We start from the raw sequence: 15043 nt of genomic DNA on the forward strand, positions 1-15043 counted from the left end.
ACTACTCCAGCAAAAAGCCAAACACTATATTCATGATATAATGTGGATCATTGTGAATAAGGCTTTATTGAATGTATTTGTGAAGGAATCTTCTATGGAAATCAGAACGCAGCATGTCATTGACAAATCTCTTTTTGGGCTTATCGTCAACGCCTCTGGCTTGATTCTTGAAAATAACATCGTCATCCCATCTATCAAAAGGTCGTTTTAGTCACACAGATCCACAAAGTCAGGGAGCTTGTTTTTGCCAAGATCTCAAACTCTCGGTATTTTCCCTTGCCAATACACAATTTACCTTCTCTTGACGCTAAAGTCACGCTTTTCAGATCCAATGTTCAACAATGGATTGCCCTCCATTGCTTCCTGTTCTTTTTCAGCTTCTTCCTCCTCTTTTGCTTCGCGCTCTTGGCGCTCCTTTTCCTCAGCACGCTCTTTACGGATCCGTTGTAACGTTGCTAATAACTCTGCTGCATTATCGTCATCGTCGTCATCGTCGTCATCATCATCACTAAAAATCCAGAATGGGATGAATATCACTTGCACACTGAGCTGTCAAAATATGCTACCTGCTACTACTCTCATCACTGTCACTCTCTTGATCGCTGTCATCTTTATCCAGTTTTGCTAGTCTCTCTGCTTCTGCCATTAATCTTTGCTTTTCTTCGTTCGGTTGTTGTTCTTCATCCTGTTTTATTAAACGAGTTGTTGATGCTCCTCCTTCTTTCTCCTCGTAGTATTCTTGCTCTGCTCTTCTTAATTCCTCTAGTAATTGCTCTCTGTCCCCAATTTCATCAACAGTGCCTTGTCCAGGTTGTCTGAACTTAAGCTTTGTATGTGAAGCAATATCACGAGCACTGTATTGAAAACTAGGTGCTTTACTATCGTTGCCTCTGGCGGGATCAAATGTGGGACGAGCAGCAGTAGTCTACAACAAAAGAATCAGCTAGTCGATCATGGATATATACAGCTGCATTCAGACTTACCATGCTGTATTCTTTAAGCTGAAAAAAAGGTAGAAGCAGGAAAGAGAAAAAATTGAAAGCAATGTTGCTACACAATGAGAGTGAATAGTTGTGACATCACTTTGAACCAAGTCCCTTGAGGCCATTCTCTGGCATATTAGGCGTTTTTGCCTCTTTTCAAGCACTGAATGTAATACCAAATCCAAACAAAATGGTCTTTATATTGGGCGTAAAGACTTTTGTAGAGGCATATTGATGCATAAATTGCAAACGCTATGTGTTCTATGTAAATATTTGGCTTTCTGCACTATACGACCAACTGTCTTTGATGTAAGAGATGCCGGATTTAATTCTAATCCAGCAACTAACATGGCATTGATTGACTTTGTTAAAGCAATCAGATTCAAGAGCCAGTTCGATCAAAAGCACTTAATATCTAAATGTTATTGCATGGCGCAGAACGTAAATTTCCCTGCATCTGAGATTAAGTATTTCGTTTCTCAATCAATACCATAGACTCTTGAACCTCTCTTGAGAGACGGTGAACTCTACATCAAAATACGTTGCTCGCACAGCTACAGGTAGCAGACTTCTTTATGAGCAATACAAACTCAATATGGGAGAGGTTTCGTGGCACTTGGTTGGCGATAGCGATGGCGATGTAGAGAAATAAAGCTGCCATTCATTTTCGTATTTCTATACCACTGCCCCTAAGCTCACCAGCCGCCACCTAGACCCATGCACACTCTAGTTAGGTGCTATCTTGCATGTCGCAATAAGCTCTCACGCTATAGATATTTAGCTACTCTTATGGATCTCTAGGCACAATGTGTTAATCATGATTATTTAAAAAACACTTTCTTACAGTAACCTCATTTATCAATTCATCTTTATGTCGTAAATCCCAGCCTAATGAAAAGTATATATAAACGCATCTACTTGGTACGCTCTGAATACAAAGGATATCACCACTGTAGTAGGTTTAATCACCATTACTATCTTGATCATGCATGCTCTCCAGAAGTTTAATGACCACCATCAGAGAAGCTGAACATAAAACCCTGTAAGGCAAAGTACGTGTACCTCAAATTTATGAAAGCATATGGCGGATCATTGCGAATAAACACGAGGATGTGAGCTATCCATCAGGTCATTTATCCTTGAATTTGCTAACTAAAAGTACATGCTTTAGAATAACAATGAAAACGCAATGCTGACATATAATACTTGCAATTGATCCACATGGTGTGATTGATACTGTTCTACTGTAATAACATTATATAGCTTCTTACTATTATATAGCTAAATTACAAAAAACTTCCGTTGATGCTTAACAAAGATCAAAGTATTCTACACCGAGAGTTGTAGAAAATACTTAACGCATGTTTCGAATTAAAGATGCACGAATGTATTTTATCTCATCCATGTTCCTGAACTGAATATTTAAATCTATACAATACAGAGGAGCAGATTAAACAGTAAAACGGCAAAAAAAGGCAGAGAAAGAAGATATTCGAGGTTTTCAAGCTGTCATTTGGCAACAAAGTAAAAAAAAAAAATGATTTGGCAGGTAAAGATTCTGGAGTGTAACCCAAAAGAAAATTTGGCAAAATATGGAGAAACCGGGGTTTGAACCCGGGGCCTTTCGCATGCAAAGCGAATGTGATAGCCACTACACCATTTCCCCACATTAGTAATTGTCGTTTTAATAAATAGATCCAAAGGTAGGAGTTAACAAATAACAGAGTGTAACCAATAGATTGAGCTTATGTTCGAAGATGCTGTTTATTGAATGCATTTACAACTTATATTTATACTATTTCTACGATCGACAATTACTTAATCAATAGAACTTTCGAGTAGATATAGTACTTGATATAGCAACTGATAATCAGATGAATGCCTGCTATCAGTTTCCAGAACCTTCGAGTATACGCTGGCGCCTTTTAGTCGCTTTCTTCAAATCTGGCTTAAACCTAAATTTAGGCACGACGATTTTGTCAGATGCTTATATATATAGACAGTATATGTAATCTGAGATCTGATCGAGATATATAAGGAGGTAGATATGAAGAGTTTGCAAGAAGATGTTATCGCCTTTTAGTTGAATGGATAAAAAGGTGTCTTTATTACTACTAGATTTGGATATTGGTTTTACCCAATATAGTTTGTGTAATGTTGTGCGCTATCCAGGTTAATCGCTGTTTGATGCTTGTTGTGCCAGAAGGGCTACAACTGTCTATAAAGATTAAGGTATTCTTGATGGGTAGATATGTCCATGTTGTTGCACAACATGGACAAGCTATGATAATTGAAGTGTATCTCAGCTATCTAAATACTGAGGTTCACCAGATGTAATAAGCGTTATACAAGATAAATTGCTATTTTGGCATTCAGAACTTGGTATAAACAGAATAACCCTTGTCTTCATCTGTGGACTTTGATTAAAATTCACGGAAAAAAAGAATAAAAAAACAGTAAAGTCAACTTGAAAAAGGTATTATGTTTTATTATCAAACTGACACGTGTAAAGTAAACTGAAGTCTCTCTACTGGCCAGGTAGATCATCCTTCTTATATACTATAACAATGGATAAAAGTTCTATTAATTAGATTGAAAAATAAGTCAACTCAGATCAACTAATGTCTAATCATGCTAAAAGACAACTCCAGCAAGCTAATCATGATTTAGCTTTGCCTGGATGAATAATTAGACTCTCATCCGAAGTACCCTGATCTATCCTTTCTATAAGGATAATTAATATCGATCTAGTAGCATGTATCCGATAGGTACAGTCTACTTAGTCTATATTAATAGTACCTATCTGAGTGTATATCGCTAAGCATACATCTTTAGCATGTATCTGGATATATGGCATGTCTATAGCTTATCGTATGCATGTCTATAGCATGTCTCATATATAGTACAAGTCTGTAGTACATAAAGTATCTGTAGCTAGTATCACGGATATAAGCATGTGTCTTATAGCGTGGATCATGAAGTGCACATCTGAAGCAACAAGCTCATATTGCATTAATCTTGGCACTTATCCAGATATGGCAAACATCCGTAGTCAATGTCGGAATACAAGTATAAGTCTATAGCGCCATCCATGTCCGTGGTGCCATCTATAGCCTATATCTTATATAGTATGAATCTTATAGTACTAGCGTATCTGAAGTCCATATCTTCTTCTTATAGTATAAATCGATATCGTACATCTAATCCAGCGTACATACAGTTTATATCTAAATCTGGTAACTGGATGAACTGTCGGAATGTAGATCATAGTGGATGTATTCCACACTTTGTGCTTAACAGTATATTTGGATCATCAAGTAGAGGTGTGATTTATTTACCTCCAAGGCAACACAGCCAACTAGGCCTTTTATTTAAGCCAAATTATGTCTAAATTTAGCCATTTTGAAGCACGAATAACTCATGCTACAAAGCGTTGTGGACGCTTGGAATAGGGCCAAACGTCTCCCCTTGGTTGCGTTTTACCTACTGATACTTTATCTCAATTTTTTTTTGGATCATTGCAAATCCATGAAAATTCTCATTTTTTTTCATAAGTATTAGCAAGGGAAAATTCTTGAAAATCAAACGATCGTATTTTTCACCCCAAAAAATGAAGACTATTCCTATGGTACATATAAGATCAAATTGATCGTAAAGACGGGATGCAGCACTGGAAACTGTTTCTATGTGGTTTTTCTATGTGAAATTTCAACATTTTGGCAAAAAACATGTTTTCATATTTTCCCAAATTGCTCATTATTTTCGGTCTGAAAGCTAAATGTAATCAGCGCCGTTCGATGCGACTTCTTTAGTTCTTTAAAGTTATATTAGAAAGTTGGGTATGATAACGACAGTTTTCATAGTCAAATTTGGCAAAAACGTTTAAAAGTTGTGAGATCAAGTCAAGTTTGAACACGAAAATACCCACTGCACAAACTCATATTAAATTGCCGCAATTACAGCTGCTGCGGGAAAAGACTGAGACCAGATCTACTGGCCGTGACGTCGGATAGGGCATCCTCTTATTCTTCCATACCCTCGTTTTTTTTTCCTTTTTTGCCAAACGTGTTTAGTACCAAACCATGGCTGTTTTGGAAACCGTTTGATTGATAATAACACTCTATCTTCTGATAACACTGTCATGCACTGTTAGAAGTATTTTATACTGCTTCTTTAAAGTGAAATATATTAGATACCATTCGATAACGAGCACTGGAAGGCGTAGAATTAACACTAATTGAATTTGTTTATTAAGTTTTGATGATTCTTTTTGTCTGTTTGACGTGGGTGGTGCTGCTGCCATTACTTCTCTGCTATCTCTGCTATCTGCTTCTTTGGTCTATCACGTCTGGTGGTTGCTTCTTTGGTCTTTTTCTGGTCTCTAGTGTCGTTCATTCCTCGGTATTTCTATGGCGCTGGTTTTGCTGCTGCTGCTAATCTGGTCTTTCCTGGTCTACTGTATTTGGTACATTCTCGTTCTCTTGTTTATATCCGGTGATTGTGTAATATCTGGTCTATCTGTGGTGGTGGTAAGTGGTAAGTAACCTCTTTGGTCTTTGTCTGCTCTCTGCTGAAGGTGTTTGTTCTTTAGTTTTTCTATAGTGCCGGTATTACTACTACTGCTGCTGCTACTAATATGGTTTATCCCGGTGTACTGTAATTGTTGTATGCTTGTTCTCTGGTCTATCTCTGGTAATTGCCTCTACTCTTATGGTCTATCTGTGGCGGTGACAAGTGATAAGTAACTTCTTTGGTCTTTGTTTGGTCTTTGCTGATGGTGCTCGTTCTTTAGTTTTTCTATGGTGCTGGTATTGCTGCTGCTGCTGCTGCTGCTAATTTGATCTTTCCTGTTCTACTGTATTTGCTGCATGCTCGTTCTCTAGTCTGTCTCCGGTAATTGCCTATACTCTTCTGGTCTATCTATGGCTGTGGTAAGTGGTAAGTATCTTCTTTCTTCTAGTCGCAATGATATAAACCTTCTTTGAACGTTTATATTGTTACTTCCTTTCTCATGATAATGCATTCATGATGTTTGTCTTGTCGCGCTTTTTTCTTCTTCTTTTTCTTTTGTTGGTAGTGTTTTCTCTGTAGCTTTACAAGAAACAATATTAGTCATTATGTTGTATCGCAAACTTATAATACCACTGTTGCTTTTGCAGTTGTGCGTATTTTTTGTGTTATCATGTTGCTTTACATCCGACTATTACTAGCATGCGCGTTGCTCATGTATGCATTTTTCTTGCAACAGCAACGAGTTTTTTTTTGAACATCTTTGATGTTGTGTTTGTTTTGCTTTTCTTTGACCCACTTTGTGTGAGTGTCTCTTTTTTGCCTACATACTACTATACTCTTATAGTATTATGTTCTTTTCTTATTATTATTATGTTTCTTTGAAGCATACTTTTTTTTACGTTGTGTGGATGTGCCTATCCCTGAAGCTCAACAAGACTTTATCCGAGGCTAGGAGGTAGATAGGCCGCCTCCACTTGGTTATCGCTACTTACTTTAGTGATGATTGAGGGTCTCAATGCCTGAATTTAAAGCTAGGTGGTGTAAGTAAGGCATGCTCTAGCACCTGAGGGAAATTTGATGATTGCAGTGGCTATATCGCTATTATATCGGCGCTTAAAATTTTGCCTCACATCAAAACAGGGGAAACCCTCGCAAAATTTTTTTAGGTCAGCGGAGTTTTCAAGCAATCTAATTGGCTAAGAGGTTGAAACAGCGAAGGATTACAACTAGTTAATCTCCTATTGATCTGTCATTTAACATTATAATGTGTTTATAATAAAAGTGTGTCTAAACTGTTACAATTTAAATTTTTCTTTATTCAAAATAACATAAGGTGCAATGATTGTGTTGTGCCAGAAGGGCTACAACTGTCTATAAAGATTAAGGTATTCTTGATGGGTAGATATGTCTGTGTTGTGCAACAACATGGACAAGCTATGATAAGTGAAGTGCATCTCAGCTATCTAAATACTGAGGTTCACCAGATGTGATAAGCGTTGTACAAGATAAATTGCTACTTTGGCATTCAGAACTTAGTATAAATAGAATAACTCTTGTCTTCATCAATAAATCTTTAGTTTTTGTGTCTGATCTTATTCAAATAAGTCTTTTCTTGTTTTTATAATATCGAACATTTTTTATAAGCTATAAATAATAATCCTTTTATTCTTTGTGCTTAACAGATTGAATTCATCATCCATTAAACAGTTTTATGAGAGGAATGCTTTCTTTAAGCATATTATATATGGAAGATGTTAAGCACAGAGAATAAAAGGATTATTATTTGTAGCTTATAAAAAATGTTTGATATCCCAAAAACAAGAAAAGACTTATTTGAATAAGATCAGACACAAAAACTGTCAAGAACTTGATTTCAACAGAGGATTTATTTAACAAAACGATTATCTTGAAGCACGTGAGAATAAAATATACAAAATAATCTACAACTGGAAAGGATGGAGGGGGAAAGGGACATGGTATTTATACTTGACAGGAGGTGTGGACGTAAGTGCCGAGACATGGGTATAGCATGGATGAACATAATGAATCGTTATCTGAAACATGAGTCATAATTACATAATTATGACATTGGCTTGATACTTGACATTGATAGATACTTGACATGATAAGGTTGCATAAAGCTTGGCATGACATAGTGGCTACTAATGATGACTAATCGATTACTAATAATGATTATTAATTAGTACTCCTAAATCCTGAACACCGAGATGACATAAGCATAACGTAGACATAACACCTGGGCTGCATGATTCTAGATCCAGGTACCAGATCGAAGCTTGGTTCATGACAAAAACTAAAGATTTATTGATGAAGATAAGAGTTATCCTACTGTAGGGGGAAAACTGTCCCGTTCGTTCAAATAATCTTGACTCTTACCTAGTATATTACCAAAACTCAAAAAGAGAATCCCTCCCATACTGCGTTCGATAGAACAGCTAACAGGAATTACAGCAACATAGAAAACTTATGGTTGGGCTATATTTTAACCCCAGTATAACCAACCAAAGTGGGAAGTGTCAAAAATGTTAGGTGGGTAATTCTAGATGATATAAAATGGTTGATATCTTTACTTCCAATAAACGTATCGAAGAAATCTAAAAAACTACCCGCGGTATGCTCAGGATAATTAATATCCCAGGAGCATTCTAAAAGTATAAAAGAAGCTAGTTTTTTCATATTTTTTCTTTATTTCTTTGCTTTCATATTTTTTTTTCAAAACTTTCATTATGCCTGCTCGTTTAACACAAGATTTGCGCAACACTCTCAAATCTTTGCTCTAACGTGGTCTTTCGTTCTCAAAGATAAAAAATATGTATCCAGGAATCGGTAACTGTACTCTTACAAGGCTCAGAAAACTCTATTGCCCTGACCTCGCAATACTTTTTGGCGGAAGACCGAAAAAACTTGGTGCTAAAACTATGTCTCTGGTGTCAAGAGAACTTCGATCAGGTACTTGTGATAGTCCCGGAGCAGCGCAAGAAAGTTTAAAATTGATGGGTCAAGATATGTCAATTGGTGGCATCCGCAAGTCATTGAAAAGAAATGGTCTTAAATCTCGAAGAAAAGCAAAGATAAATTTTGTTAGCATGACAAACAAGCGGCTTCGATTGGCGTGGGCTAAAAAGCATAGGCATCTTACTATTGCTGATTGGCGTCGTTGGGTGTTTTCGGATGAAACAAGAATAAACCTTTGAGGCTCTGATGGTAATTCTTTTTACTGAACGAATGTTGGCCGAATCATGCAGTCGTATCTAGTCAAGTCTCAGTTGCAGGGAAATGACGGTGGGGTCATGTTCTGGAGTTGTATAACAGCGGAGGGGCCTGGTTATGGTACTATCATTATTGAAGACGCAATAAACTCGGGCTTGTATGTCGATATTTTGAAGACACCATTGAACGACACTCTTGAGCACTTTGGGAAGACACCATCTGATGTGCGATTTCAACAAGACAGAGCAACACTGCATACCTCGGGCATTACTAAACAATGGTTCACCGACAATGGGTTTAACCTAGACAAAAATATGAATTGTCCAACCCAAAGTCCCGATCTTAGTCCCATTGAACATGTATGGCATCTCCTAAAGCTTCGTCTTAATAAGTATCCCACTAGGCCCTCTACAAAAGAAGAATTAGAGCGGCGTATTAACATTCAGTGGTACAAAATAACAGAAAAAGAGTGCCAGAAATATATTGATAGTATGCCTGCCCGAATCAAGGCTGTCATCAAGAGCAAAGGTGGTTCAACTCACTATTAATGATTCTAAAATAAAATGTACATTTTTCTATATTTATTTTTTAACCAATAAAATCATTGGATTTTAGTTTTTGAAAAAGTTATAATTATATATAGATAGCACTACTTTCTCTCATTCAAACGATATATATTTCGACTTTGTATACAAAGAAATGACCAAAAACTTGTGCAAAAAGACAAAATTTTAAACGAACGGGACAGTTTTTCCCCCTACAGTAGTTAGCAGATAGAGTATTCGTTTTTAATTCCTTGTGTCTGGTGACAACATTGTAATGTTCTGAGCTGACAATAGAAGCAGCCTTTGCTGCATCTTGTTCACGTTGACGAACCCAAATATGCACTCATAAAATGTGGATGAGAGGATAATCAAATGCTTCACCCAGCATAAGATGAGTTCGTGTTGCTATCAATATTGTTAGCAATAGATGCTTGCACTTGATGATTTGAGAACTGTTGGCTGTGTTGAAGACTTGGCAGATTGTGTTTGAGATAGACATCATTTTGCAACACGAAGATATGCAAAGTGTCTGGCATCTACTACTCTGTAATGTTTATCATCGTTCTTAAACAGGTACTCAGTGACACTACTGTCAAAATGTATCTGTCAACGAGGACCCCTCTCGTTGCCAGCAGGCCCATCCTGCCCAATGCTACAGTTTTCTTGTATGAATTATCGTCAGTTGGGAATTGTGACATCCAGGGCAGAGCTGTCCTCTTTCGCAAAGGAGAAAGATGCAATAAAGGGGCAAGATGAGAGGAGCTAGATAGTTCTCCTCAAATGGCAGTAATAGTATCCTGTCTCTTCAGAGGACGCTCATTCAACTCATCATCATCCACCAACACTCTCTTTTAGTGCTATGGATGCTAGCAATGGTAAAGGTGGGAGCAACAAGGCAGACAGAACGTTGACGATTCAACTGGGACTAACCTATTGGGTGGTGTTGATCCATGAGAACTAATGCTACAAATTTGAGTAAGAAGTAATTTATCAGAAATAAATTATTTATATAAAAGAGTAAGCAATTAATCAGGTAAAGAATATAGTTTATTACATTGGAAATAAGAGGGTTTACATACTATTCGAATTGAGGGATTTGATGTGAGGATAAGGTATTAGATGGGTTGATTTGGATGATAGGATAATAGATTGGATTTATTATCCTGAACATGCCATGATACGGATCGTAACTTAATCCTGTTTCATGTCAAAGTTTATGATCTGATGTGATCTGCGCTTGAACTGATTGTTCCTACGCATTTGGAGATCCGGTTTAGAAATGATACATCAAGAAGGTCTTGAACAATATATAACTCTTAGGACATAATTCTTAGGACTACGCAATGAGTATTGGTACAGGTAAGCTGGTACAGTTTCATCACATGCTTTCGTTTGAAAACCCTCAAAACATTTAAAAATCAGGTCTAATTGTGTACAAGCTATATAATAGCATCAATTACGGTATATACCTATGTTGCTACACTGTAAAAAGTAGCTTGATGAGAAAGTGAATGTACCCTAAGATGCATGCTTGCATGCAACAACTAAATTGCTTTCATTAAGACATGAACAGTGTCCATTCTGAAGAACATTAAAGGTGTGATTATATACTTCTATTTCCATTTGATTAAAATTTTATTATTATAAAAGACAAAATAACGCTAGACAAATCAATAGGAAACCAACTAATTGTAGACCTTCGCTGTTTCAATCCCTCAACCAATCAGAATGCTTAAAAACTCCGCTGACCTAAAAAAAATTTGCGAGGGTTTCCCCCTGTTTTGATGTGAGGCAAAATTTTAGGCTCCGATATACAGCAGTATAGCAGATGCCATCATCAAATTTCCCCCAGGTGCTAGAGCATGCCTTACTTACACCACCTAGCTTTTAAATTCTGGCATTGAGACTCTCAATCATCACTAAAGTAAGTAGCGATAACCAAATGGAGGCGGCCTATCTACCTCCTAGCCTCGGATAAAGTCTTGTTGAGCTTCAGGGATAGGCACATCCACACAACGTAAAAAAGGTATGCTTCAAAGAAACATAATCAAAGGAACAAATGAACATAATACTATAAGGGTATAGTAGTATGTAGGCAAAAAAAAAGAGAGGCGCTCACACGAAGCGAGTCAAAGAAAGGCGTAACAAACACATCAAAGATGTTCAAAAAAGCTCGTTGTTATTGTTGCAATAAAAATGCATACATGAGCAACGTGCATGGTAGTAATAGTCGGATGTAAAGCAACATGGCACAAATATACACAACTGCAAAAGCAACAGTGGTATTATAAGTTTGCAATACAACATAATGACTAATGCTGTTTCATGTAAAACCACAGAGGAAACACCACCAACAAAAGAAAAAGAAGAAGAAGAAATCGCAACAAGGCAAACATCATGAATGCATTATCATGAGAAAGGAAGTAACAATATAAACGTTCAAAGAAAGTTTATATCATTGCGACTAGAAGAAAGAAGATACTTACCACTTACCACAACTAGAGATAAACCAGAGAACGAGCATGCACCAAAGACAGTAGACCAGGAAAGACAATATTAGCAGCAGCAACAGCAGCAACAACACTAGCACCATAGAGAAACCAAAAAACGAACGCCACCAACAGAGACTAGTTAAAGACCAAAGAAATTGCTTACTAAATCTATCACAGCCAAGGATGGACCAGAAGAGTATAGGCAATCACCAGAGATAGACCAGAGAACTAGCATACAGCGAAAACAGTAGACCAGGAAACATCAGATTATCAACAACATCAAAAACAACAGCAGCAGCAATACCAGCAGCAACAGCAACACCAGCAGCGTAGAAAATCCGAAGAACGAGTGACACCAGAGACCAGACAAAGACTAACAAAGCAACTGCACACTACGGCCCAACTGATGTTCTCATGAGAACATCGAGGTGCTCATATAAGAATCTATTTTATGTTCTCATTCGAGAGCATCGATGTTCCCAAAAAGTGGAAAATGCTCTCATATGGGAACATCGGCGTTCCTAAAGATCTATTATAAGTCGGCCGATGTTCTCATAAGAACATCCGAGATGTTCCCATATGAGCACATCCATGTTCTTAAATAAGAGCAAATGTAGCTGTTTATGAGCGCATCGATGTTCTCAAATCAAAATATCGATGTTCTTAAATGAGCAAATCCATGTTCTCAAATGAGAACATTCATGATCGCGCATGAACCTATCGATGAGCTGAAATGGGATCATTGAAGGTCTGAATCAGCTTAAATATTGGTAGCTTTTATTGGCCCATAATTCGTGGTTTAAATATTGGCAGCTTTCATTGGCTCAGAAATTGTGGTTTAAATATTTATACATTTATTATTGGTTAATTTTAATGGGTAAACGAAGGCTACGTGCCAAAAACGTGCAATAGTAAAGCCTTGTAGTGGTAATGGTCATGCTGTAGGCTATAGTAGAGTCAAAGATAATTGAGAATAATAGCCTGGATCAGTATGAACTGTTTCGTGTTTCCCAATATTATCAGTTTTTAGGGCAATATAAAAGTGATGTTTCCAGGCGAGATCCAGAGAGAGCATAGAATGAAAAGGTTGAAGCCATCAACAGTGTTCCATGTAGAGCAACGAATTGTACAAAAGCCAGCATAATATCAAAGATGTGCATGTACCTATCAGCAAAGATGTGAACTGAATCAAGTTAGTAAAGCGTTCCAGCAAAGGCGTGATGACTACAATACCTCTTTCACAAGACAGATAGAAAGTACAGCACACCACCAGGCAGCGACTCATTGGGAGCAGACATTCTTGAAAAGAAAACATCGAACGAATGTTAATGCGTCTTATGCCGTCAGAAGTATCAGATGTATAGACCGCATCATTCAACTATGAAGCATCTGCCATTGTTCACTGGATGCAAAAGGGGATCCATAAAGTATGCAAGAGATGTGCTCAGTTATCAAGCCAAACCCGCCAGACCCACTCGACGCTGGCACTAGTTAACTTATCAGGTGAGTAACGACTGATTTTTCCTGATGATGCAGCAAAAGATGACTTACTACTTGAACAGTGATAGCAAGAAAGCAGATAAATGGAACCAGCAGGATGGAGGGAAACGGTTAACCAAATGGCATACTTGCGACATCGAAATTGACCTGGCAAAGTCGCCTTTACATTTCTACAAGATATTTGTTAGCTTTTATATGGCAAGAAGCATTGGACATACCATAAATTTGTTGTTTCGAAAGGATGTAAATGAAGATTCCATCCTGGATACTATGGCAGGGATATGAAGCTTCCCACGGCGCACATTTGAAATGGTATTCCTTCTTCAATGGCATTGAAACCTAGCCTCCACCTTTAAAGCCATGGACGGTAAATGCTGCCTCTTCTTCTTGCTGCTACAGAGCACATGTCTCTTATGCTGATAGAATTAAAGTGAAAATAGATGAAAAATGAAGAAAAAAGAGAAACAAAAGCACTTTTTTCTCAAGGGATGACCTAAATATACAAAGTTTCGATCTAAAAATATAGAAACACGCTCTAATCATGCACAGTATCAGACTGATGTAACCAAATCAAGTAACTTTTTAAGCTGAAGTGACCTATCAAATGTGATTTTAAATGTGGCATCGCAGCTAATCCATCATCTCAAATCCCAATAGAGCAAGGCAGCATCAAATGTACAAAAGCAAAGTAATTTTATTTTGGATGAAATATACAAGATCTCACAAACGCACACACCATTACATATTGCTAGTAGTACTAAGGTTGTCATCATCCTCAGCATTACCAACACCGGCAGTTTGAGCAAGCTGGGCAATATCACTGTCTCCAACAATTGCTGATTCAGTCTCCTAAAAGCATTTGAAATGTTTCCAATACTTAGATGTTAGCCATGGCCAAAACAAATAATAGGAGCTACTTACCAGAAGATGGCTTCTTGCCTCGTTTTCTTGCAAAGACACATTGGCAGCAGCATTGGCAGCATTGGCAACATTGGCAGCAGCATCAGCAGCAGCATCAGCAGCAGCAGCTCGGTTTCTGCTTGCTCTATTTGCTTTGAAGGCCTGGGAGAGCAACAACCTGGCACACCACTGCTTCTTGCAGAGACAAATCATGAGATTGTCCCGTTGCAGGGCCTGCTCCTCCAGTGCCAGGCTGTAATATACCTGTTCATCCTGCACATGGTCCAGGGCATTCCAATGCGAGATATTCGGATGCATCACCAGTATAGCCTCCAAGACCCTCTTTGCTGTGCGGTGGAGCTTCTCCCTGCGCGATTTGAGCTGCCCTGGTGTCAAATCGGGTACAGATGCCCCATTGCATAGTTTGTGTAGATGCTGGAGCATTGCGTTGTATCTCTCCACAGGAGAAGCTCTGGCCCTGCCGGTAGGGTTTGCTTCAATTACCCGAGGACCTCTTCTGTTGCTGTTTGATAGTACCTGGCTTCTGTAAGTGGGATCCAGGATGCTTCTTGTTGCCAAATCGCTGCCTGCGTCTTCCAATGGCGACATGAATTGCTGTCGAAATCCATCATTCAAGACGTTCAGTTGTACGCCTTGTTGGCTGATTTCGGATCTCATTGCCATCATTTCTTGCAAGAGTCTTGCGGTGAAGTCAATGCTGGCAGCGTTGTTGTTGTTGTTGTTGTTGTTGTTCATGGTTCGCGCTGATAATAAAAATTTAGTAAGCAAAGAAAAGATATGTTCAGAGTTGTGTTTTACCGTATATCTCGTTGCGCACACACCACCACGTTGTTGAACGTCATTCGGTTCACAGGCTTCA

At 38.0% G+C, this 15043-nt stretch overlaps 4 protein-coding genes and 1 non-coding gene across 5 annotated transcripts; 1 reads left to right on the forward strand and 4 right to left on the reverse strand.

Annotated features, from left to right (window-relative positions):
* Positions 1 to 64: 64 nt before the first annotated feature.
* ATC70_011091 (uncharacterized protein) lies at positions 65 to 986 on the reverse strand (the record flags this gene model as incomplete). The annotated part of the gene is made up of 4 exons (XM_064830291.1): positions 65 to 191; positions 296 to 508; positions 567 to 925; positions 984 to 986. The coding sequence occupies 4 exons, from the start codon at positions 984 to 986 to the stop codon at positions 65 to 67; spliced, it is 702 nt and encodes a 233-aa protein (XP_064682793.1).
* Positions 987 to 2576: 1590 nt separating this feature from the next.
* Positions 2577 to 2649, reverse strand: ATC70_011092. Its single transcript has one exon. It is a non-coding gene; the product is annotated as a tRNA-Ala (tRNA).
* Positions 2650 to 8755: 6106 nt separating this feature from the next.
* CDC39_3 (CCR4-NOT core subunit cdc39) lies at positions 8756 to 9274 on the forward strand (the record flags this gene model as incomplete). The annotated part of the gene is made up of 1 exon (XM_064830292.1): positions 8756 to 9274. One exon carries the CDS (start codon positions 8756 to 8758, stop codon positions 9272 to 9274), a length of 519 nt encoding a protein of 172 aa, XP_064682794.1.
* A 3508-nt stretch (positions 9275 to 12782) lies between these two features.
* On the reverse strand, positions 12783 to 13523 carry ATC70_011094 (Metallophos domain-containing protein; the record flags this gene model as incomplete). Its single annotated transcript, XM_064830293.1, has 5 exons — positions 12783 to 12946; positions 12997 to 13141; positions 13226 to 13250; positions 13315 to 13433; positions 13482 to 13523. The coding sequence occupies 5 exons, from the start codon at positions 13521 to 13523 to the stop codon at positions 12783 to 12785; spliced, it is 495 nt and encodes a 164-aa protein (XP_064682795.1).
* A 478-nt stretch (positions 13524 to 14001) lies between these two features.
* ATC70_011095 (Usp domain-containing protein) lies at positions 14002 to 14919 on the reverse strand (the record flags this gene model as incomplete). The annotated part of the gene is made up of 2 exons (XM_064830294.1): positions 14002 to 14112; positions 14185 to 14919. The coding sequence occupies 2 exons, from the start codon at positions 14917 to 14919 to the stop codon at positions 14002 to 14004; spliced, it is 846 nt and encodes a 281-aa protein (XP_064682796.1).
* Positions 14920 to 15043: the final 124 nt, after the last annotated feature.

Source organism: Mucor velutinosus (genome assembly GCF_035048745.1).
Source record: "Mucor velutinosus strain NIH1002 chromosome Unknown tig00001564, whole genome shotgun sequence".
In the NCBI taxonomy this organism is placed as follows: domain Eukaryota; kingdom Fungi; phylum Mucoromycota; class Mucoromycetes; order Mucorales; family Mucoraceae; genus Mucor; species Mucor velutinosus.